Source organism: Callorhinus ursinus, unplaced genomic scaffold (assembly GCF_003265705.2).
Source record: "Callorhinus ursinus isolate GAN/ISIS: 27379988/994484 unplaced genomic scaffold, GSC_fseal_2.0 scaffold66, whole genome shotgun sequence".
NCBI classification, from domain to species: Eukaryota; Metazoa; Chordata; class Mammalia; order Carnivora; family Otariidae; genus Callorhinus; species Callorhinus ursinus.
Genome location: NW_027397128.1, coordinates 6,725,949 through 6,750,853, shown reverse-complemented (window position 1 = coordinate 6,750,853; position 24,905 = coordinate 6,725,949). Strand labels below are relative to the sequence as shown.

Sequence of the window (24,905 nt, the reverse complement as noted above, 5' to 3'; positions counted from 1 at the left end):
GTAGAATTCATTGCTAAGTGTTTATCTTTATGAATATAAACCAAACTGTGTACAGTTTCAGTGTAGGTCTAGGGTGATTAGTGGTTAATATAGTCAATAATATACTTATTAGTCCATTCCTCTATTAGGATGTTTAGAGAATAGTTCTACCTCTTTAATTCTCAGATAAATGTTGATATTGCTCCTCGGAGCCTTTGATCCTGTAGTTATGGGAAGAGTTAGAAATTTGTCTGTTGGAGAAACTTAGTACACAATCGAACTGTGTGATATTAAAATCTAAACTCCTACTGTTCTGTATATCAAGGAACATTGTTCTAGCTGTTGTTCACTATTTGTCAAATAGTAGAGATTTGGTAGATGGACCTCTCCCAATGTACTGACTCTGTGCATGTAGCAGTTCTTAAGTAGACATTTGGGTGCTTGTTCTGTGTATAGTAATTTTAAGAAACAGTGGAAAACAGGATGTGAGTGTAGAAAGCCTCTGATATAAGAGTTTTATTCCAAAAATATGTTGATTGGAAGATATTTTGTCTCCTTAAAAACAAATTTGGTGTGCCCGGATTATGGTATGTGATGAAAAAGTTACCAAGATTTATAACCTACAATTTTTTGTTATTGGGAAGAATTATGGAACACTGAACAGAAACAGGGAAGTCAGAAGTAGAGGAATGACTTGTAAATTTTAGTTTTAGACCTGTTGCATTTGAGGTGACAATAAGTTTGGAGATGTGAGACTAGAACTTATGAGAAAGGTCAGGTTGCCTAGAGATTTGGTAATTATTCGCATGGAGGTGATTGTTGAAGCCACACGAGTAGTTGAGTTCTCTGAGGGAGAAAATAAAGAGCAGTTATTCTTAAATACTGGTATAAATAAGAATCACCTGTGGAGTCTGTTAAAATGCAGATGCTCAGCCCCCACCATTGGAGACTTTGATTTATAGGTTTAGGATAAAACCTGGATATGTATATAATTTGAAAACTGTTCTCATGCACACCAAATTTTAAGAACCAGTGGTGTTGAGAGAACAGAGTAGTGAGATTTTTACCTTGACTCTGGCAGTTAAGGACTGGGAAGAAAAATACAAGGATAGGAGACCAAAAGTGACAGAATATTCTAGAGGAGACTCACTATCCATTTATTGAGTGCCTACTCCTTATAGGATTGTCATACCATATGGCGGGCAGTAAGTGAAAGGGGCAAGGTAAGACTCCAGAAGAAAAATACCAGGCGTACATTATGCTTGAGGATCTGGGAAGGAGCGGATTAACAATAAAAATAAAGAATTCACGGATGCCAGAGGATGCAACACTGTGTTGTCTGAAGTCAATTGAAATACCAAGCTTTGGGCACTGATGGAACAGAGTAAGGCAGTTGTAAGGAGTCAGACAGCAAGCACCTAACCAGTATGTTTATAACATAGAGGGGCCAAGAACAGGCTGGTGAGAAGACAAAGATAAAGTAACAGCAGCAGAGAAAACATCTTTATACTGAAGTAGCATTCTGTCTTGGCCTCAGCTGCCTTTGCCAGAGACTTTTTGGTGGTGACTATAAACAGCCAGATCAAGAACATGGGGATGGGAGCAAAGCTCTTAGACTAAGGCATTTCCCATAGAGGGCGACTGCTCAGTGCTGAACCAAGACAGCGTGAGGCGAAGGAAGTAGCATTTTTTAGAAAAGATTTTATTTATTTATTTATTTGGGACAGAGAGCAGGAGAGAGTGTGCACACATGCCAGCAGGGGGAGGGGCAGAGGGAGAGGAGAGAGAGAATCCCAAGCCGACTCTATGCTTAGCTCACAGCCCGCGGCGGGGCTCAATCCCACGACCCTGAGATCATGACCTGAGCTGAAACCAAGGGTCGGAAGCTTAATGAGCTGAGCCCCTAGGCGCCCCAGAGGTAGTATTTTTTAAAAAGGTTATGGTAATTGTGAAATGTTGCTGTGAAGTCAGGGAAGGTGATCTTTGGTAGTACAATTTTAGAAAAGTGGTAAGGATGCAAAACAGATTGCAGGGGCTTAATTAAGGAGATGAGTGAGTAGCAAGAAAGTAGAGGGAGTAGGTAGACCATTCAATTTAAGAAGTTTGTCTTTAAAGGAGAAGTGAGATAGAAGCTTGAAGCACAGTGGGGTTAATTGATGTTTTTCAAGGAAGAGAGACAGATATGTTTGAAGGTAGAAGGGAAGGAGTAAGTTGAGAGGGAGGTACTGAAGATATCTTTGGAGAGGGAAAATGATTGAGAGATCAGGTTCCTTGAGAATACCAAAGAATTAGTAAACTTTGGAAAAAATAAAGGAAATACCTTCAAAATTGGAAAAGCAAGACAAAGCAGATATATGATTAGGAGTTATTTTATTGGGAGGTTTTTTCAGAAATAACTTTATTAAAGGATGACTAGAATTTATATTTCATGATGGGTAATGAGAATCTGACTTCAATTACCCCATAATTTCATCTGGGCAAATCTCTTTTTCAATGGAATAGTAATTGAAAATGGTATTAGTATAGGTTGAGTGGCTGCTGAGATCTAACATCAAAGCAACTAGTTCAGTTATTTATGAAGTCATCTTTAAAAATTGGACTTGTCTTATGATGGGAGAAAACTATGTAAATAAAGAGCTTACAATTATTCAAACTTTCCTATTTTCGGGGGAAGTGAACTGTATAATGAAGATAATCTATATTTTCTAAGTTACACTTCAAGAACTTCTACATCATCAACAGAAAAGAATATATTTAGAAAGATTCACAGTCTAGGGGAATAACCTAAAACTATTCTGATGTTCAGAAATTTTGTCAGATGTTGAATGGCTTTTTTTTAAGATTTTATTTATTTATTTGTCAGAGAGGGGGAGAGAGAGAGCGCACAAGCAGGGGGAGCAGCAGGCAGAGGGAGAAGCAGGCTCCCCGCTCAGCGGGGAGCCCGATATGGGGCTCAATCCCAGGACCCTGGGACCACGACCTGAGCCAAAGGCAGATGCCCAACCAACTGAGCCACCCAGGCGTCCCTGTTGAATAGCTTTCGATTCTAGTTTTACTTAGAATTATTTTTGCTGTCAGCATAATACACACAAAAGCATCACATGGAACTAGGTATCTTCAGTGAGTCTTCAGAATTTAAGACCTGCATAACTTAAAATTTGAAAATTAAGTATCTGTCTGATTAGAGATTAGAGTATTAAGCAAATAATTCATTTGATAATTTTCAGCTCATTTACTTTTGATAATTGATTTTTTAAAAAGGTCTTTACAGTTATCATTTTACCAAGACTGGTTTCACTTTGCACCTCTTTTCTTTTTATAAGTATATATAAAAGGAGAATGAATGTTTTGTGTTTATGGGTGTCTGATTACTGTTTTGCAGTATGGCATATTGCTTGCAAGTTGGTGTGTATGTGTGGAGGCTCAGCTGCTTCCGAAGAAGCTATTCGAAGACAGATTTTGGTAAGTCCTAATTAAATAAGGAGAAAGTGCAGATGGAATGAAATAGCCATTACTCCTACGAAGATGGTTAAAGTTGGTGTGACCCGGGAAGGGGGTTAGATCCTTTAGTGCCATCCATGTTCCTTTTATGATAATTGTACCTGTTACATTGAAAGGTCTCAGCAGTACTGTCATTATTACAGTGATTCAGTGGACTAAGTATTGAACTTAAATTCAGGATTTATGGTAAGTAATAAAAAGTAATAGTTCTCTGCTTCATCATTCCCTACCCCTGTCTTGCTCCCTAGAAGCAAGTGTTATTTTTTTGGTGGAAAATATTTTTCCCAGTGTTCTAAAATAGTATTTTATTGAAAAGCTCAAATGTGCACACAAAATAGATCAGTACAATGATTTCCCCATTTCCCCATCACTCAGCTAGAGTTATCACCCAGTTCCTGACCACTCATTTTTTTCTATATCTCCTCCAACAGCAAATCTCTGACCCCATGGGTTATTTTGAAACAAATATAAAACACATCATTTTGTTCATAAATATTTCAGTATGTGTCTCTAAAACACAAGGTGTCTTTTTTTAAAGATTTTATTTATTTGAGAGAGAGAGAACGTGAGCAGGGCAGAGGGCAGAGGGAGAGGGAGAAGCAGACTCCCCGCTGAGCAGGGAGCCTGATTCCAGGCTTGATCCTAGGACCCCAAGATCATGACCTGAGCCAAAGGCAGATGCTTAACCAGACGCTTAACCTACTGAGCCATGTGACTGCTATATGTTTAATTTATTTATTTTAAAGATTTTATTTATTGGGCCCCTTTTTATTTATTTATTTTAAAGATTTTATTTATTGGGCACCTGGGTGGCTCAGTCATTGAGCCTCTGCCTTTGGCTCAGGTCATGACCCCAGGGTCCTGGGATCAGGCCCTGCATCGGGCTCCCTGCTCTACGGGAAGTCTGCTTCTCCCTCTGCCACTCCCCCTGCTTGTGTTCCCTCTCTCGCTGTGTCTCTTTCTGTCAAGTAGATAAAATCTTAAAAAAAAAAAAGATTTATTTATTTGAGAGAGAGAGAGAGAGAGAGTGTGCATGAGTGGGGGGAGGGGCAGAGGAAGAGGGAGAAGCGGACTCCCGGCTGAGCAGGGAGCCCAACACAGGGCTCGATCCCAGGACCCTGAGATCACGACCCGAGCCAAAGGCAGACACCTAACCGACTGAGCCACCCAGGTGCCCCAGATAATTTATTTTTGTTTGCTTTTGATTTTTGACAGTTGCTTTTTTTCTGCCCTTAGGACTGAATTTTGTTTTTATAATTATGCCAAATATTTACATGGTTCCAAAGTCAAATCTGCTGAAGGAAGTATATTCAGATAAGTCTGCCTTCTATCTGTGTCCTCTCCGCTCTGTTCCCTCAATTCCCCTATGGATAGCTATTTTGTTTATTGTTTATCCTTTTTTTTAAATAAAACAAACAGGTATATATTCATGTCTTTCCCCACCCCAAAGGTTCTTAGATAAATGGTAGCATTCCATATATATACTTTTTTCCACCTTTTTTTTTTTTACCTCATTTAATGTTATATCCTAGAGATCACTCCATAGCAGTATATAGACATATTTCTCATTTTTTATAGCTACACAGTATTCAGTTGGTACCTGTACCTTATTATATTCAACCAGCTTCCTTCCATGGACATTTGGGTGCTGCAATGAATTGCCTTGTATATATGTTTTTTTCTTATTTTTTTTTAAAGCTACTACTTGTAATTATTTCTGTTTTCACATCTCATGGTTACCTCCATATATTTATTTTTATTTTTTTATTTTTTAAAGATTTTGTTTATTTATCTGACAGAGAGAGACACAGTGAGAGAGGGAACACAAGCAGGGGGAGCTGGAGAGGGAGAAGCAGGCTCCCCGCTGCGCAGGGAGCCTGATGTGGGGCTTGATCCCAGGACCCCGAGTTCATGACCTGAGCCGAAGGCAGACACTTAACAACTGAGCCTCCCAGGTGCCCCGACCTCCATATACTGTGTTAGTTTGTTAGGGCTGCCATAACAAAATAACACAGACTAGGTGGCTTAAACAATAGAAATTCATTTTCTCAAAATTATGAAGGCTGGATGTGTAAGATAAAGGTGTTTGCAGGTTTGGTTTCTTCTGAAGCCTCTCACCTTGACTTGCAGATGATTGCCTTCTCACTGTGTTTTCATATGGCCTTTTCTCTGTATGCATGCATCTCTGGTGTCCCTTTGTGTATCCAGATTTCCCCTTATAAGACACCAGTCAGATTAGATTAGGGCCCACCACAATAGTCTCATTTTAACTTCATCACCCTGTTAAAGGCCCTGTCTCCAAATACAGTCCCATTATGAGGTACTGGGAGTTAGGGCTTCAACATACGAATTTTAGGGAGACATAGTTCAGCCTATAATAATAATAAAAATAAAATCTTGATTTATCAATTTTACATATGATCTATTTTTTTGTGCTATGATAGATGAAGATTTATCTTCCTATTATTTTTTACCTCCCTGTATTCCTCTTTCCAGTTTTTGCTAGCTATATTATACTATTTTTAATTTTTCTGATGGCAACCTTTTTCAACCTTAAATGTAATATATTAAAATTTTTCTACATCAAAAACTGATGATGTACTATATGTTGGCTAACTGAACATAATTAAAAAAAAATAAAAATCCAAAAGAATTTTTTCTTTCTCCCATCAATTTTGGAGAGTATATTTTTACTTTCCTGTGTTCTCTCTACCTTTCCCTCATCTTTAACCTTCCAACTTCTGTTAACTTCTAATATTTGCATTTTTGACTTTGTTGATTTGGAAGATAGAAAACTAAAAGGAGCATTTTACTGATTGTGACTGCTATATGATTCTGTGGATAATGCTATTTCTCTTTGTTTCCATCTGTTAGTTCTCTTCATTCTATTTCCTTAGATATTCTTCTGTTTGTTGCGTGTGATGTCCTTTCATGAGTTCGGTTTCCCTCAGTTGTTTGGGGATTCTTGCTCAGATTTGATTTGAGATTCCTTGATAGTCTGTGAATACTGTGTCACACTGTTTACCATAACCTGAATCGAGTGACTGATCAAGAGGTAGGGCTGGATGTTTTGTATTGGCCTGTGTTGTCAGCCATCTGGAACTCTATTTTTCTCTAGCCTAAGTGACTGTACTCACTGTTCCTTCCTGGGGAGGAGGGAAGATACCTCTTGGTGGGGAAGCCAGCTGCCTGATACTACTATTCACATCCAGGATGTTTTCCACATTTTGCATTTTTGTGCGTTTTGGTATGTGGGTTTTTGTTTCATCCCATTTGGTGTCTATTTTTCAGAAGTTCCTCATAATTTCAGGTCAAATGAAAATGCCCCTTGTTTTTCAGGACTCTTATTGATAAGAAAAATATGTATATATTTTCTCTTATTTTAGGAAATATATATATATATATAAATCCTTAGAGATTATATGTATCACATATATATATGACATGACATATATAATTTCTAGGGATTTATAGTATATAAAACTTATACTAAAGTTTGTAGTATACTTATATCCGATATGTAAATTTATAATAAAATGTACAGTATATTGTATATTTTATACATGCACACACACACACATATCATTTCTAGGGATTTGTAGAAGGGGTAGAGCTGTATGTGCTCAGTTCTCCATCTTGATTCAGTTCTTGTTTGCTTCCATAGCATTTGTGCATATTACATAGCAACTATTTATTTTGATGTCTGTCAGTTATAACACTGTGAGCTTCTTTAGTGTGCCTGGCTTATAAAGGATACTTAACAAACATTTGTTGGACTAATAAAAATTTTATTAGAGGTGTAATTAAAAGCTGGAACCAAGGTGTGTTGAGTGATAATCTAATGCGTATCATATAACTTACTTCAAGTATGTGAAGAATTAACTTTTCAGAACTTTCTATTCCTATCTAAATTATCCCAACATTTTCTTTTAATAATTCTTAGAAAATGTGTTTTCAAGTCTATTAATTTTTTATTATTGCTTTTCTTGAGACCATTTCTATTAAATTATGGAGTTTAGAGCAGAACATAGAACTATAATAAATGCTGTTATTTTTTTTCTGGGGATTACACTACTGAATATGGACAGAGAATTAAATATTTTATTTAATACTCTCTTCAACCAGTTTGGAGGAGTTGTGAATTTTTAAAAATTATTCTCTAACTTCTCTCTTCCAGATGAATATGAAAACAGGAAAAGGGTGGGTGGATATTGGAAATGCTGTGATTGCTGATCAGTTTTTTCAAGCTGCCGTTACTGTAAGTTACCACTGATTTTTAGCTGTAGCCATTATTAGTAATAGTTGTGGTTATTTTCATCATGACATTGTATTGTGATTTTATTTTTAGGGTCTGGAGCAGTTATATGTCACATTAATGCAGAGAAGCTCCACTGAGGTCCACATGACTTTACAGAAGATTGCTGTGGAGAGCGACCTTTTCAAAGTGCTTTCTTACCAAGCAGAGGCAGTAGGTATCATGGTCACCATAGCCTTACAGTGGGGCATTTTGTATATGTAAAAGCAAAGTGATGAGATATAACTTACTAGAAGAAAGTCAGGTGTCATTGGCCTTTTATGGAGGATATTATATTTGACTTTTTATCTCCATTTTATATCTGAAGGTAACATTATTAATGGTGATTAATATCTGTGTGGGGATGAATGAAGTTAGAAAGGCTGATATATAACTAAACATTTTTAATCACTGCATATAATGTCTGTCATTTCTTTATGGCAGTAGCCTTGATTTGAAACACCTCTCTGTGACTTTCTCTTACATTAACAGTCTGCCTAAAATAATTGCCTGAAGAGAGTCTTCTCATTTGCAGTTGTTCTGGGTTGTTTACTGAGGTTTTCTAAAAGCCTGCTGCTATCAGTGTTTAAAGTTGTACTTTACCTCTGTTTGGCTTGTGGGTTTCCTCCTTTGTCCTGGTGCATTTAGGTGTTCATTTATAGTTGAAAAAGTGTAAGCCATGATGAGTTTGCTCTCTGTAATTACATAACTTTTGAAATGAGAGAGACTTTATTTTTATTTTCTAACATTTTTTATTGAGATATAATTCATATACTATGAAATACACACATTTAAAATGTACAACTCATTGGGGCACCTGGGTGGCTCAGTCGTTAAGCATCTGCCTTTGGCTCAGGTCATGATCCCAGGGTCCTGGGATCGAGCCCCACATCGGGCTCCTTGCTCCACGGGAAGCCTGCTTCTCCCTCTCCCACTCCCTCTGCTTTTGTTCCCTCTCTTGCTGTGTCTCTCTCTGTCAAATAAGTAAAATCTTTAAAAAGTACAGTTCATGATTTAGTATATTCACAGAATTGTGCAATGTTCACCACAGTCAAGCCAACAGAAGGAAGGAAATAATAAAGATTAGAGAGGAAATACATGATATAGAAACTAAAAAAACAGTAGAACCGATAATGAAGCCAGGAACTGGTTCTTTGAAAAGATTAATAAAATTGATAACCTCTACCCAGACTTATTAAAAAGAAAAGAGAAAGGACCCAAATAAATGAAATCACAAATGAGACAGGAGAAATAACCAACACCACAGAAATACAGATAATTGTAAGAGAATGTTATGAAAAACTATATGCCCACAAATTGGACAACCTAGAAGAAATGAATAAATTCCTAGAAACATACAAACCACCAAAGCTGAAACAGAAATAGAAAAATTTAACAGACTGATAAACCAGTAAAGAAAATGAATCAGTAATCGAAAAACTCCCAACAAACAAAAGTCCAGGACCAGATGCCTTCATAGGCGAATTCTACCAAACATTTAGAGAGAAGTTAATAGGGGTGCCTGGCTGGCTCAGTTGGTGGAACATGCAACTCTTGATCTCAGGTTGTATGTTTGAGCCCCCCATTAGGTGTAGAGTTTACTAAAAAATAAAATCTTTTAAAAAAAGGGAAGAGTTAATACCTATTCTTCTCAAACTATTCCAAAAAACAGAAAAGATGGAAAACTTCCAAATTCATTCTGTGAGGCCGTCATTACCCTGATACCAACACCTGATACTAAAAAGAGAACTGCAGGCCAATATCTCTGATGAACATGGTTGCAGAAATTCTCAACAAAATACTAGCAAACCAAATCCAACAATATGTTAGAAAAATTATTCACCACAATCAAGGATTTTTCAGGATTGCTTTGGCTATTTGGGGTCTTCGGTGGGATTATCAAATGGGATTTATTCCTGGGTTTCAAGGATGGTCAATATTTGCAAATCAGTCAACATGATACACCACCTTAAGGGTAAAAGAAAGGATAAGAATCATATGATCATTTTAATAGATGCATTTGACAATAGAAGCATTTGACAAAGTACAACATTCATACATGATAAAAACCCTCAACATCTCCCTCTCCCTCTGTTGCTCTCTCCCTCTGCTGCTCTCTCTCTGTCAATTAAAATCTTAAAAAAAAAACCCTCAACAAAGTAGGTTTAGAGGGAACATACATCAACATCATAAAGGCCATATATGAAAATCACACAGCTAATGTCATCCTCAGTGGGGAAAAACTGAGAGCTTTTCCTTTACAGTCAGGAACAAGATAGGGATGTCTACTCTCACCACTGCTATTTAACATTTAAGTCCTGGAAGTTCTAGCCTCAGCAATCAGACAACAAAAAGAAATAAAAGGCATCCACATTGGTAAATAAGAAGTCAAACTTCCACTATTTGCAGATGATATGATATTGTATATAGAAAACCTGAAAGACTCCAGTGAAAAACTGTTGGAGCTGATACACAAGTTCAGTAAAGTTGCAGGATACAAAATTAACATACAGAATCTGTTGCTCTTCTATACACCGATAATGAAGCAGCAGAAAGAAAAATTAAGGAATCAATCCCATTTAGAATTACACACAAAAAAAGGTACCTAGGAAACAACCTAATCGAAGAGGTAAAGACCTGGACTCTGAAAACTATAAAACACTGAGGGAAGAAATTGAAGATGACACAAAGAAATGGAAAGACATTCCATGCTCATGGATTGGAAGAACAAATACTGTTAAAATGTCTATACTACCCAAAGCAATCTACACATTTCATGCATTCCCTATCAAAATACCACCAGCATTTTCCCCAGAGCTAGAACAAACAGTCCTAAAATTTGTACAGAACCACCAAAGACCCTAAACAGCCAAAGCAATCCTGAAAAACAGATGTAAAGCTGAAGGCATCACAATTCGGACTTCAAGTTATATTACAAAGCTGTGGTGATTAACAGAGTATGGTACTGGCACTTAAAGAGACAGAGATCAGTGGAACAGAATAAAAATCCCAGAAATGAACCTACAACTGAACAGTCCTTTAATCTTCCAACAAAACAGGAAAGAATATCGAGTAGAAAAAAGACAGTCTCTTCAACAAATAATGTTGGGGATACTGGACAGCTACATGCTGAAATCTTGCCATTTGCAATGATGTTGATGGAGCTATAGAGTATTATGCAAGTGTAATAAGTCAGAGAAAGACAAATACTGTGATTTCACTCATGTGGAATTTAAGAAACAAAACAAGTGAGCAAAGGGAAAAAATAAGAGAGACAAACCAAGAAACAGACTAACCAAGAAACAGACTCTTAACTCTAGAGAACAAACTGATGGGAGGTGGGCCAGGGAGATAGGTTAAATAGGTGATGAGGATTAAGGAGTGCACTTGTGATGAGCAACTGGGTGATGTATGGAAGTGTTGAATCACTATATTGTACACATGAAACTAATATTAGACTGTACGTTAACTAACGAATTTAAATACAAACTTTTTTTATTTTTATTTTTTAATTTTATTTATTTGACAGAGACAGTGAGAGAGGGAACACAAGCAGGCAGAGTGGGAGAGGGAGAAGCAGGCTTCCCACTGAGCAGAGAGCCTGATGTGGGGTTCAATCCCAGGACCCTGGGATCATGACCTGAGCCAAAGGCAGACGCTTAATGACTGAGCCACCCAGGCGCCCCACCAACTTTTTTTTAAAATAAAACATTTTCATCACCCCAAAAAGAAACCCCCTGTCCATTAACAATCACTCTCCATTCCTTCTGACCCCAGCCCTAATCTTTCTGTCTCTATAATTTTGTTGTGATGAGCACTGAGTGTTATACACAACTAATGAACCACTAATCTAATCTGTCTCTACAAATTTTGTTGTGATGAGCACTGGGTGTTATACACAACTAATGAATCATTGAACACTACATCAGAAACTGATGATGTACTACATGTTGGCTAACTGAACATATTAAAAAAAATTTACCTATTCTGGATATTACATATAAATGAAATTAATTAGTGTTCTTTTGTGATTAGCTTCTTTCACTTAGCATGTTTTCAAGGTTCAGCTATGTTGTAGCTTGTATACTTCATCTGTTTATTACTAAATAATGTTCTGTATGAATATACCGTATTTTCTTTATCCTTCCATTTACTGATTAACATTTGGGTTGTTTCTAATTTTGAACTACTGTGAATTCTGTTGTGAGCATTCATGTACAGATTTTTCCATGTATATGTCTTTATTTCACTTGGATATATATGTAGGAATAGAATTGGTGAATAACATGGTAACTCTATGTTTAATCTTCTGTGAAACTGGCAGAGGGAGAGAATCTCAAGCAGACTCCCCGCTGAGTGCAAGCCTGACACTGGGCTCAATCTTAGCACCCCGAGACTGTGACTTCAGCAGAAATCAAGAGTCAGGCGCTCAACCGACTGAGCCACCCAGGCGCCTTGACAGATTTAATTTCTTTATATCTAAGAATTTTGTACTTTTAGCACTTATATTTAGGTCTGTGATTCATTTCAGTTAATTTTTGGGTATAACTTGAGGTAGGGGTCCATGTTCATTCTTTTGCATGTGGCTATCCAGTTGTCCCAGCACCTTTTGTTGAAAAGATTATTCTTTCCCTATTGAATGATCTTGGCTCCCTTCTTTTCTTTTAAAATTTTTATTTAAATTCTAGTTAGTTAACATATAGTGCAGTTTTTGTTCAGCAAGTGATTCATCACTTGCATACAACACCCAGTGCTCATCATAACAAGCGCACTCCTTAATCCCCATCACCCATGTAGCCCATCCTCCACCCACCTCCCTCCAGCAACCTTCATTCAATTTGTTCTCTGTTGTTAAGAGTCTTTTCTGGCCTGTTTCCCTCTCTCCTTTTTTTTTTCCTTTTCCTTCCCTTATGTTCATCTGTTTTATGTCTAGTCCACATGTGAGTGAGATCATACGGTATTTGTCTCTCTCTGATTGGCTTGATTTGCTTAGGATACACTCCAGCTCTGTCCACATTGTTGTAAATGGCAAGATTTCATTCCTTTGGATGGCTGAGTAGTATTCCATTGTAGATATATGCCATGTCTTCTTTATCCATTCATCAGTTGATGGACATTTGGGCTCTTTCCATAGCTTGGCTATTGTTGATAATGCTGCTGTATACATGGGGGTGCTTGTACCCCTTTGAATCTGTATTTTTTTTAAAGATTTTATTTATTTGAGAGAGCACAAGCAAGGGGAGAGGCAGAGGGAGAGGGAGAAGCAGACTCCTTGCTGAGCAGGGAGCCTCACGCAGGACTCGATCCTGGGACTCTGAGATCATGACCCAAGCCGAAGGCAGCCACTTAACCAACTGAGCCACCCAGGTACCCTGGGTTTTCTATTCTGTTCCATTGATCTATGTGTCTGTTTTTGTGCCAGTACCATACTGTCTTGTTGACTATAGCTTTGTAGTCCGGAATTGTGATGCCTCCAACTTTGCTTTTGTATTTCAGGATTGCTTTGGCTATTTGGGGCCTTTTGTGGTTCTGTACAAATTTTAGGATTGTTTGTTCTAGCTCTGGGAAAAATGCTGGTGGTATTTTGATAGGGATTGCATTAAATGTGTAGCTTGCTTTGGGTAGCATAGACATTTTTTTTAAAAAAGATTTTATTTATTTATTTGACAGAGAAACTGCGAGAGAGGGAACACAAGCAGGGGGAGTGGGAGAGGGAGAAGCAGGCTTCCTGCTGAGCAGGGAGCCCGATGTGGGGCTCGATCCCAGGACCCCGGGATCATGACCTGAGCTGAAAGCAGACACTTAACAACTGAGCCACCCAGGCGCCCTGGTAGTATAGACATTTTAACAATATTCGTTCTTCCAGTTCATGAGCATGGAATGTCTTTCCATTTCTATGTGTTGTCTTCAATTTCTTTCGTAAGTGTTCTGTAGTTTTCAGAGTACAGATCTTTTACATCTTTGGTTAGACTTATTCCTAAGTATCTTATGGTTTTTGTGTAATTGTAAATGGTATTAATTCCTTGATTTCTTTTTCTGCTTCATTCTTGTTGTATAGGAATGCAACAGATTTCTGTATGTTGATTTTATATCCTGCAACTTTGCTGAATTTAGGTATTAGTTCGAGCAATTTTTTAGTGGATTCTTTTGGGTCTTCTGCATAGAGCATTATGCCTTCTGCAAATAGTGACAGTTTGACTTCTTCCTTGCCGATTTGGATGCCTTTTATTTCTTTTTGTTGTCTGATTGATCATAAATGTGAGGGTTTATTTCTGGACTTCTGATTCTTTTCTATTGATCTGCATGTCTGTTTTTATTTTTTAAATTTTTTTAAAGATTTTATTTTTTTTTTGTCAGAGAGAGAGAGAGAGCACAAGCAGGGGGAGCGGCAGGCAGAGCAGGTAAAGGCTCTCCACCAAGCAAGGAGCCTGATGTGGGACTCGATCCCACGATCCTGGGATCATGACCTGAGCCAAAGGCAGACGCTTAAGCGACTGAGCCACCCAGGTGTCCCTGCATGTCTGTTTTTATGCCATACCATACTGTCTTGATTACAGTAGCCATGTAGCAAGTTTTGAAGGAGAAAGTGTGAGTCTTCCAATTTTGTTATTTTTAATATTATTTTGGGTCTCTTGTGTTTTCATATGAATTTGAGGATAAGCTTCTCAATTTATGCAGGGAAGCCAGCTGGGATTTTGATAGGAATAGTGTTGAGTCTGTAGATGACCTTGAATACTATTGCTGTTTTGAAGTATTAAGTGTTCTGATTCATGAATATGAGATGTCTTCCCACTTACTTAGGTTTGATTAACTTTTTGTTTTTTTTTAAATAATTTTTTTTAATTTTTATTATTTTTTTTTTATGGTGAAACTGAAGTTCCGAGAGTTAGTTGAAGATCTGAAACCAGAACCAAGATTTTCTGACGTTCTGCCTAATGCTTCCTTCCCTGCAAATTAGGTTGACTGTATAAAAGAGAACCCCCTTTTGGCAATTTTGTCTTTTAATGTTAATATTTTTGTGGGTTATATTAATGCAACTACTAAAAATTTGTTATGAAGTCCAGTAGGTCTTGGTGTTACCTGGTAACTCTTCTATCAATTTGCTCTATGTCCTTGGGCTGTTACTTTACGTCTCTGACCCTGTAAAATCCGATATAAATTTGAGATCAACTGTCTGTGCACTACATTATGACAGAGGTACATTTGGCTTGCCGGTAGTTCATATGAAAAAGATCTATGTGTTTTAATTGTCTACAAGCTCAAGTTTCAATCAGTGATGTGATGTAGCTGCAAAAAAAGCTAGCACAATCTTTGGTTATATTAATAGATATATAGTGCCAAGACATAGGTAGATGTTTTCAACTAGTTAACATCTTGAATATTGTGATCAACCTAGGCATCACACTTTAAAAGCGTTGTAATAGTGTGGAAAATATATCATGTGAAAAATATTTGAGGGATATAGAGATGTCTGCCTGGAAAAAAAGAAGATAGTAGGAATTATAGCTCTCTGAATATTTTAAGGATTATCATATCAAAGAAGAATTGAAGTCCACAGGATAGAACTGAGACCATTGAGAAAGATAGTTTCAAAGGTTTTGGCTCAATGTAAAGTGTCATTTTATCAGTGATAGTAATCCAGTAATAGTATAGTATAGCTTTGTTGCAAGGTGGTAAGTCTGTTGTCATTGAAAGACTGTAAGCAAAGGTGTGAACATCCTAAGAATTATATATATTATAGAAAGGATTCCTTCATTTGATAGGAAATGAGGTTAGATGACCCTTTCTTTTTTTTTTAAGATTTTATTTATTTATTTGACAGAGAGAGATACAGCGAGAGAGGGAACACAAGCAGGAGGAGTGGGAGAGGGAGAAGCAGGCTTCCCGCCGAGCAGGATCTCTTCTTAATACAAAGATTTCATGTTTCTAGAAAATGTTGTGATATTCTTTAGTGTAATGGATGTTGATATCTAAATGGTATCTTCTTTAGCTCACAGAAATTTTTAGTAGGTATGATCAATAATGAGAACCATATAATTCTTGATTTTGGTGATGATGTCTTCAAAATTTGAAATGAAAACTGTTTTTGCTATAAGTAGATTTTCCATTTCAAAGATATTCTCACCTTTAGGGCCTGTGGGTTTTGTTGATGTCTGCTTGGCAGAAGACATCTTTATGAACCACTGTCAGTAGTGGTGTTTACTAATGAGTTCTCTGTCCCAGTAGAGTGCCTGAGATATTCTTAGAGATGTATATAGACCTTATCTTTCTGTAGGCATTTCCCATAAACTGATTAGAGAATTGCTTTGTTAATTTATTATTTATTAAATTATTCAACAGAAAATGAGTATCTTCTACAAATAGAGTGATATGTTAGGCTCTGTCAGGGAGATAATCAATCATATATCCTATCCTCAAGGAGATTATGGTTTAGTTGGTGAGATAAATAATGCATATACAAAACAGAAAGAATTAGGTATCATAAAAGTGGTGCAGATAAATTATCTACATGCAGTGTTCAGTGCTATATAGGAATAGACTTGTAAGGTATGGTCATTTTCCTCCATAAAATTATGAGCTAGCCTAGAAGTTAGGCTACAAATGTAGTTTTTAAAAATGGGAAAGGAAAATATAAGTGCCAAATGAGTGGTATAGATTGGGCAGGGCATAGACTTTGTCTAAGGTAGTCACATGGTGTTGATAACAGTTGTTAAGAATTTACTTTTCCTCAATCTCTACATTCACCTACAAGGTGATAGATAATCTTCTGTTTGCCCTTGTATCACAGATTGTCTGCAGTCTTTTAGCATTGTAGAAGTAATTATAGATCTTGTTGTTTCTCCTAATGTCTTATTTTCCTTGTGTATTAGCAGTGCCTCTTTTTGCTGTCTATATCATCTGCAGATGCAAGGGTCATATGTTGTGCTTCTGCTCCCTTCCCTCTTTACTAGGGTAAGACCATTTACAGAAGCTGACAGGGCCACATGGATGTAGGAAACATGAGTTTATCCATAAAGACTATGATGGAGAGTATCTTGGAAATGCAAGGCAGGTGGAAAGCCCAGTTTCTCTATTATACTAAGGGCCGTGGCCCACTCTCTCCCTACTAGTTAAAAAAGTAGTAACAGGGCACCTGGGTGGCTCAGTCGCTTAAGCGTCTGCCTTCGGCTCGGGTCATGATCCCAGGGTCCTGGGATCGAGTCCCATGTCGGGCTCCCTGCTCAGTGGGAAGTCTGCTTCTCCCTCTGCCTCTGCCCCCACTCGTTCTCTCAATTTCACTCTCATGCTCTCTCAAATAAATAAATAAAAATCTTTAAAAAAAAGTAGTAACAAAAACTTAACTTTTTTATTGTCAACATCTAGCATGGTACTTAGCACGTAAGAGATAACATGTAAATGTATGTTGTATAAATGAATTTGCTCTCCTATTATCCCTCTGTGTCCTCTTTGTTTCCCAAAAAGAGTCATAGTAGTATATGGGATATGAAAAGTTGAGAGATAACTGGTATATAGAGGTAGGAAAGGGGGCAGAGATTATTGTGAACTGGGTCGGTAGAGGAAGACACACAAAGGGTTTAGGACATGATTTGGATTTTGGAGGCAGGAATAGATTTAGAAAAGTAGTAAAGAGAGCACAGGATATTCCAGGCAGAACAAAAGCTTGAGCATGAGCAAAATCATATAGGCAGACATTGATAGGTCTTGTTAAAGAATGTCGAGTGACCAGTTTCTTTGAAGGAAACTATTTGTTCAGGGACACAGTAAGGACTAAGTGTGGAGAAGTAAGTTGGGCCAAGTTGAGAGGCCCGAATATACCTCTCTGAAAAAATACTTTTGATATTTTCCTAAGGGCGGTAGGGTGGTTGAAAGTTTTTGGGAAGAGGTAAGATGGCACCAAGCAAAAAGTAGGCTTGCAGTAGTGCTTAGGATAAAAGGCACAGCATGGGGAATATAGTCTGTGATATTGTAATAGCATTATATGGGGACAGATGGCAGCTACACTTGTGAGCATAGCATAATGTGTAGAATCACTGCGTTGTACACCTTGAAACATGGTGTGTCAACTATACTCAAAAAATTTTTATTTTTTAATTTATTTTTTATTTTTTTAAAGATTTTATTTATTTATGTGACAGAGAAAGACACAGCGAGAGAGGGAACAGAAGCATGGGGAATGGGAGAGGGAGCAGCAGGCTTCCCGCTGAGCAGAGAGCCCGATGCGGGGCTCGATCCCAGGACCCTGGGATTATGGCTCAAGCTGAAGGCAGATGCTTAACTGCCTGAGCCACCCAGGCATCCCTATTATTTTTTTTTAAAGATTTTATTTATTTATTTGAAAGAGAGAGATAGAGAGGGAGAGGGAGAAGCAGACTCCTCGCTGAGCAGGGAGCCCGATGTGGGGCTGGATCCCAGGACCCCGAGATCATGACCTGAGCCAAAGGCAGACGCTTAATGACTGAGCCACCCAGGTGCCCCTCAAAATTTTTTTAGAATGGTAAATAGAATGGAGGCATAGTGTGAGCGTGAGATGATGAGAGTCTTTTTTTTTTTTTTTTACAATTTTATTTATTTGTCAGAGAGAGAGAGTGAGAGAGCACAAGCAGGGGGAGTAGCAGGCAGTGGGAGAGGGAGAAGCAGGCTCCCCACTGAGCAGGGAGCCCGATGTGGGGCTGTGATCCCAGGACCCTGAGATCATGACCTGAGCCGATGGCAGATGCTTAACCATCTGAGCCACCCAGGTGTCCCGAGATGATGAGAATCTTAACTATAATTGTAAAAATAGGAATGCGAAGGAAGAGGACAGATATAGGAGATCCAAAGGAAGCAAGCATTTATGCTCAGAACTGAACCACTCAGTCCTCGGAGGCAGGAGAGTGAGGATGATAAGAAAGCCAAGTCATTCCCCAAACATTTACACGTGGGGGAAGATGTGGTAAAATGCAGAGCAAACAAAAAGGACAGATGACACACCAGAAATGAAGGAGGACTGGAACAGAGTCATGAATGGGAAGCGAACATTTCATTGAAAAAGGGATGATCAGTAGTGCAGTGCTTCAGAGAATTAAAGGAAAACAAGGTTGGGGAAGAGGCTCTTGGACTTGACATTTAGGATGACAATAGGGACCATAGAAAGTAATTTTAGTAGAAAGGTAAAAGCGGAGGGCAGACTGTTAAGGAGTTTAAGGGCTGAGTGGATAGTGAGGTAATGGAAGAATTTAGTATGGTGGAGGGATCTGTGAGGGCAAAACAATTTTCTTTTTTTTTTTTTTAAGATTTTATTCATTTATTTGACACAGAGAGCGCACAAGCAGGGGGAACGGCAGAGGTGGAGGGAGAAGCAGACTCCCCGCTGAGCAGGGAGCCCGGTGGGGGGGGAGGCTTAATGACTGAGCCCCCCAGGCGCCCCAAACTATGTTCATGATAATTCTAAGATGTTATTTGCTTCCTTGCTATGTTGGCGTTTGTACTGGTGCTGTAGAAGCAATGGTCGGGAAAACGGCACTTTAACGTGAATCAGGACAGTGGCACACCTTTTACTAGTCATTGTATTCTTCATCACTACCCACTTGCGGTGAAAAGAATGCCAGTTTTACTTAAAAATGCCCCGGTGAAATAATAAAAATGATTAAGTTTAATAAATTTTGACCCTTGAGTTTTCATATTTTTGTAATGCAAATGGAAATACCCATAGAACACTTCTGCATACTGAAGTATGATGGTTGTCTTGAGGAAAGGCCCTTATGTGATTGTTTTGACTTTTGAGCTGAATTAGCTACTTCTGTTTTAAAGAGTGACTGATAGATAAACTTTGTTCATTCAGACTTGGGTATTTACAGACATTTTCCAAATGAATGAAGTGAGAATGTGACTTCAAGGAAAGAAACTGACAGTATTTGTTGCTAGTGATAAAATTTAAGGTGTTAAGTAAAAGTTAGAATTTTGGAAAACTTGTACCTCCACCATGACTTTGACAGTTTCCACCTAAACTTTTCTGGTGAAATTGATGATGATATTAACTAACGTGATTTCTATTTTTTTTTCAAAGTTTGTTTTATTTTATTTTAAAGATTTTACTTATTTATTTGAGAGACAGAGAGTGAGAGAGAGCATGAGTGGGGTGAGGGACAGAGGGAGAAGCAGACTCCCTGATGAGCAGGGAGCCCAGTGTGGGCCCGATCCCGGGACTCCGGGATCATGACTGGAGCCGAAGGCAGATGCCTAACCGACTGTGCCACCCAGGTGCCCCTGACTAATGTGATTTTTTAAAAAATTTTTATTTTAGGGGCGCCTGGGTGGCTCAATTGTTAAGCGTCTGCCTTCGGCTCAGGTCATGATCCCAGGGTCCTCGGATCGAGCCCTGCATTGGCTCCCTCCCTGCTCAGTGGGAAGCCTGTTTCTCCCTCGCCCATCCCCCTGCTTTTGTGTTCCCTCTCTTGCTGTGTCCCTCTCTGTCAAATAAATAAAATCTTTTTAAAAAAATTTTATTTTAGAGAGAGAGAGGGAGTACATAGGGGTGGAGGGGGAGAGGGAGAGAGAATCTTAAGCAGGCTCCGTACTGAGTGCAGAACCCTGAGCTGAAACTGAGTCAGATGCTTAACCAACTGTGCCACCCAGGCACCCCTTAACTAATGTGATTTTTAAAAACTTTTTATTTTGAAATAATTTAGATTCACAGGAAGTTGCACAGATATTTTGAGAGTTCTGGAGTACCTTTCACCCAGTTTTCTTCAGCAGTAACATCTTCTGTAAATACAGTGCATTATAAAACCAGGAAATTGACATTATTACAATCCATAGACCTTAGTCATATTTCACCAGTTTGACATGATAAACTCATATGTGTGTCTGTAGTTTTGTACAGTTTATCACATGAGTAGATTCATGTAACCACTACTACCACAATCAAGATATAGAACAATTCCATCACCAAAAAGATCCCTTGTACTTCCTCTTTGTAGTTATACCATGCCCATTCCCCCCATTCCCTATCCCAGGCAACTAATATTCTCCACCCCTATAATTTTGTCATTTGGGGATATTATATATATAGAATCATATAGTATGTAACCTTTTGATAGTGCCTTTTTGTTTTTTTTTTTAAGATTTTATTTATTCATGAGAGACAGAGAAGGGGGGAGAGAGAGGGAGAGAGAGAGAGAGAGAGAGAGAGAGAGAGGCAGAGGGAGAAGCAGGCTCCCCAAGGAGCAGGGAGCCTGATGCGGGACTCAATCCCAGGACCCTGGGATCATGACCTAAGCCAAAGGCAGATGCTTAACCATCTGAGCCACCCAGGCGCCCTTGATAGTGCCTGTTTGAACTTAGCATGATTGCTTTGACATCCTTCTGAGTTTTGTGTATCAGTTGTTTGTTCTTTATTTGTAAGTAGCACTCTACAGTATAGATCTACCACAGTTTGTTTAGCCATTCACTATGGAAGGAATTTGGGTTGTTTCCAGTTTTTGGCTATTGCAGATAAACTTGGCATGAACATTTATGTAGAGGTTTTTGTGTGGACATAAATTTTCATTTCTGTGGGATAAATGCCCAGGAGTGCAATCACTGGGTTGAATAGTTAGTGTATGTTTAGTAGTTTGTATTTTAAGAAACAACCAAACTGTTTCCTAGAGTGGCTGTGCCATTAATCCCTAAAAGCAATGTATGGAAGTTCCCATTTTCTGCATTCTTGCCAGCATTTTTGTATTATGACTAATTTATTTTAGTTATTCTATTAGATGTCTAGTGATATTTCATCATGGTCTTAATTTGTACTTTCATAATGGTTAATGATGTTGAACATTTTTTCATGTACTTATTTGCCATCTGTATATTCTCTTAAGTGAGATGTCAGTTTGTGCTTCTTATCCGTTTGCTAATTGGGTTGATTTTTTTTTTACTGTTGAATTTTGTGAATTATATATTCTAGATTTGAGTCCTTTGTCAAATATGTATTTGTCTTGTCTTCCTCTTAATAGGGTTGCAGAGCAAAAGTATTTAATTTTGATGAAGTTTAATTGATTTTTTTTAATGGATTCTGCTTCTAGTGTCATGTCTCAAAATTCTTCACCAAGCTCTAGATCTGAAATACTTTCTCCTATAAGTTCTATAGCTTTACCTTTTATGTTTAAATCTATGATTGATTTTGAGTTAATTTTCTTTTAAAAAAGTAGGCTGCACACCCAGCGGGGAGCCTAATTTCACACCCCCGAGATCATGACCTGAGCCGATATCAAGAGTTGGATGCTTAACCAACAGAGACACCCGGGTGCTCCAGCATCATTTTTTTTTAAAAAGACTACTCTTTCTTCATTGAATTGTCTTTGTACTCTTATAAAAAGTCATTTTACCCTAAATCTATGGGTTTATTTCTAGACTCTGTTTTATTCCATTGATTTTTATGTCCTGTGTCATTACATAAATTCAATTACTGTAGCTTTGTAGTAAATTTTGAAATAGGGCAGTGTGAGTGAGCCTTGCAACTTTTGCTCTTCTTTTAAAAAATGTTTTTGCCTGTTCTGGGTCCCTTACATTTCCATATGATTTAAAATCAGCATGTCAGTTTTTGTAAAAGCCTGCTAGAATATTGATAGGAAATGCATTTGAATTTGTAGTTCAATTTAAGGGGCATTGCCATCTTAAGAATATTAAGTCTTCTGATCTGTGAATATGGGATGTCTTTTCATTTTATTTAGGTCTTTAATTTCTTTCAACAATATTTTGTAGTTTTTAATGTACCAGTATTGCAGTTCTTTTGTTGAACTTATTTCTAATTATTTTATTTTATTTTTATTTTTTTAAAGATTTTATTTATTTATTTGACAGAGACACAGCGAGAGAGGGAACACACGCAGTGGGAGAGGGAGAGGGAAAAGCAGGCTTCTCGCTAAGCAGGGAGCCCGATGTGGGGCTTGATCCCAGGACCCTGGGATCATGACCTGAGCCAAAGGCAGGCGCTTAATGACTAAGTCACCCAGGCGCCCCTTAATTATTTTATTTTTTGATGTTAATTTAAATGGAATTAATTTTTTATTTTCATTTTTAAAGATTTTATTTATTTATTTGAGAGAGAGCACAGAGTGAGAGAGAGAATCAGACTCGCTGCCGAGCAGGGAAGCCCAATGTGGGGCTCAATCCTAGGACCCTAAGATCATGACCTGGGCCAAAGGCAGACAGTTAACTGTCTGAGCCACCCAGGTGCCCCTAAATGGAATTCATTTTTTATAAGATTTATTTATTTGAGAGAGAGAGCATGCGTGCATGTGTGTACAAGTGGGGGGGAGGGGTAGAGGGCGAGAATCTTCAAACAGACTCCCCATTGAGCGCAGAGCCCGATGTGGGGCTCAGTCTCACGACCCTGAGGTCATGACCTCAGCTGAAACCAAGAGTCAGATGCTCAATTGACTGGGCCATCCAGGTACTCCTTAAATGGAATTAATTTCTTAATTTCAGTTTTGGTTTACTCATGGTTAGTGGATAGAAATACAGTAGATTTTTGTATTTTGTACCCTATAACCTGGCTGAACTTGTTTATTCATTATAATAGGTTTTTTTTGTATGTGTGTGTGTATTTCTGAGGACATTCTATATACAAGATCATGTCATTTGAGAATAGGGATAATTTTATTTAGGAATTGTATTCAGGAATAAATTTAAAGAAGTATAAGACTGTATACTGAAAAATGTAAAATATTGTTGAAGGAAATTAAGAACAAAATAAATGGAAAGTTAGCTTATATACATGGATTGGAGGACTTAATATTAAAATGACAGTATTCCCCAAAATTGATCTACAGATGTAATTCAATCCCTATCAAAATTCCAGCTGCCTTGTCTTTTGTAGAAATTGATAAATTGATCCTAAAATTTATGTATTCATGATACCTAAAATAACTTGAAAAATAACAAAAAGATCTTGTAAAAGAATAAAGCTGGGAGACTCACTCACACTTCTTAATTTCAAAACTGAAGTATCAAGACGGTGTGGTATTGGCATAAGGACAGACATACAGATCAAGTGAATAGAATTGAGAGTCCAGAAATAAACCCCTACATTATGGTCAAATACCTAAAAGAGATGAAAGTATAAAGCTCTTAAAAGAAAACATAGGTATAAATCTTTGTGATGATTAGTCATTTCTTAGATATGATACCTCAAGCACAAGCAAAGAAAGAAATTGCTAAATTGAACTTCATCAAAATTTAAAACTTTTGTTCATCAAAAGATACTATGAATAAAGTGAAAAAACAGTCCACAGAATGGGAAGAAGTATTTGCATGTCATATATCTGAGAATTATCTAGCATCTAGAATATATAAAGAGCTCTTAGAATTTAACAATGAAAAGACAAATAACCTAAATTTAAAATTGGCAGAAAACTTGAATAGACATTTCTCCAGTGAAGATAAACACATGGCCAATAAGCACATGAAAAGATGCATTCACTTTTCTGCACCTCCTACCTTGCAGAAAGTGGTCGCTTTTCTATCTGTAGAATTGCAGCAAATCTTTTCTTCTTAGATCTCCGGTTGAGTTCACAGGTGTTGAGAATGATTTGATAGCTATCTAGTTGAATTCCAGGGACCAAACAAAACTAAGGTCTCCTACTCCTCCCTTATTTAAATTCTAGTTACCATATATGGTAAAACTGATTTCAGGTTTAGAATTTAGTGATTCATCACTTACATATAACACCCAGTGCTCATCACGAGTGCCCTCCTTAATACCCATCACCCATTTAGCCCATCCCCCGCCCACCTCCCTCCATCAACGCTCAGTTTCCCTCCCTTTTTTTTCCCATTCCCCTGTGTTCATCTGTTTTGTTTCTTTTTCTTTTTTTAAAGATTTATTTGAGAGAGAGAGAGCACAAGCAGGGGGAGCGGCAGGCAGAGGGAAAGGGGGAAACAGGCTCCCTGTGGAGCAGGGAGCCAGATGCGGGGCTCGAGCCCAGGACTCTTGGATCCTGACCTGAGCTGAAGGCAGATGCTTAACTGACTGAGCTACCCAGGCGCCCCTGTTTTGTTTCTTAAATTCCATATCCGAGTGATATCATATGATATTTGCCTTTCTGTGACTGACTTATTTTGCTTAGCATAATAAATATTTTTTACATTTCAGCTTTAAGTTCAATTAAAA

The 24,905-nt window shown here is 37.9% G+C and overlaps 1 protein-coding gene across 3 annotated transcripts in view; it reads left to right on the top strand.

Moving 5' to 3' along the window:
* The window catches only part of TEX11 (testis expressed 11), a 298,719-nt gene that overhangs the window by 18,857 nt on the left and 254,957 nt on the right, over window positions 1-24,905 (top strand). For all 3 annotated transcript variants that reach the window (XM_073885803.1, XM_025888290.2, XM_073885802.1), the window contains exons 5-7: window positions 3,362-3,441; window positions 7,658-7,738; window positions 7,829-7,948. In XM_073885803.1, the coding sequence (XP_073741904.1) occupies window positions 3,362-3,441; window positions 7,658-7,738; window positions 7,829-7,948 (281 nt within the window). The remainder of the gene's footprint in view (window positions 1-3,361; window positions 3,442-7,657; window positions 7,739-7,828; window positions 7,949-24,905) is intronic.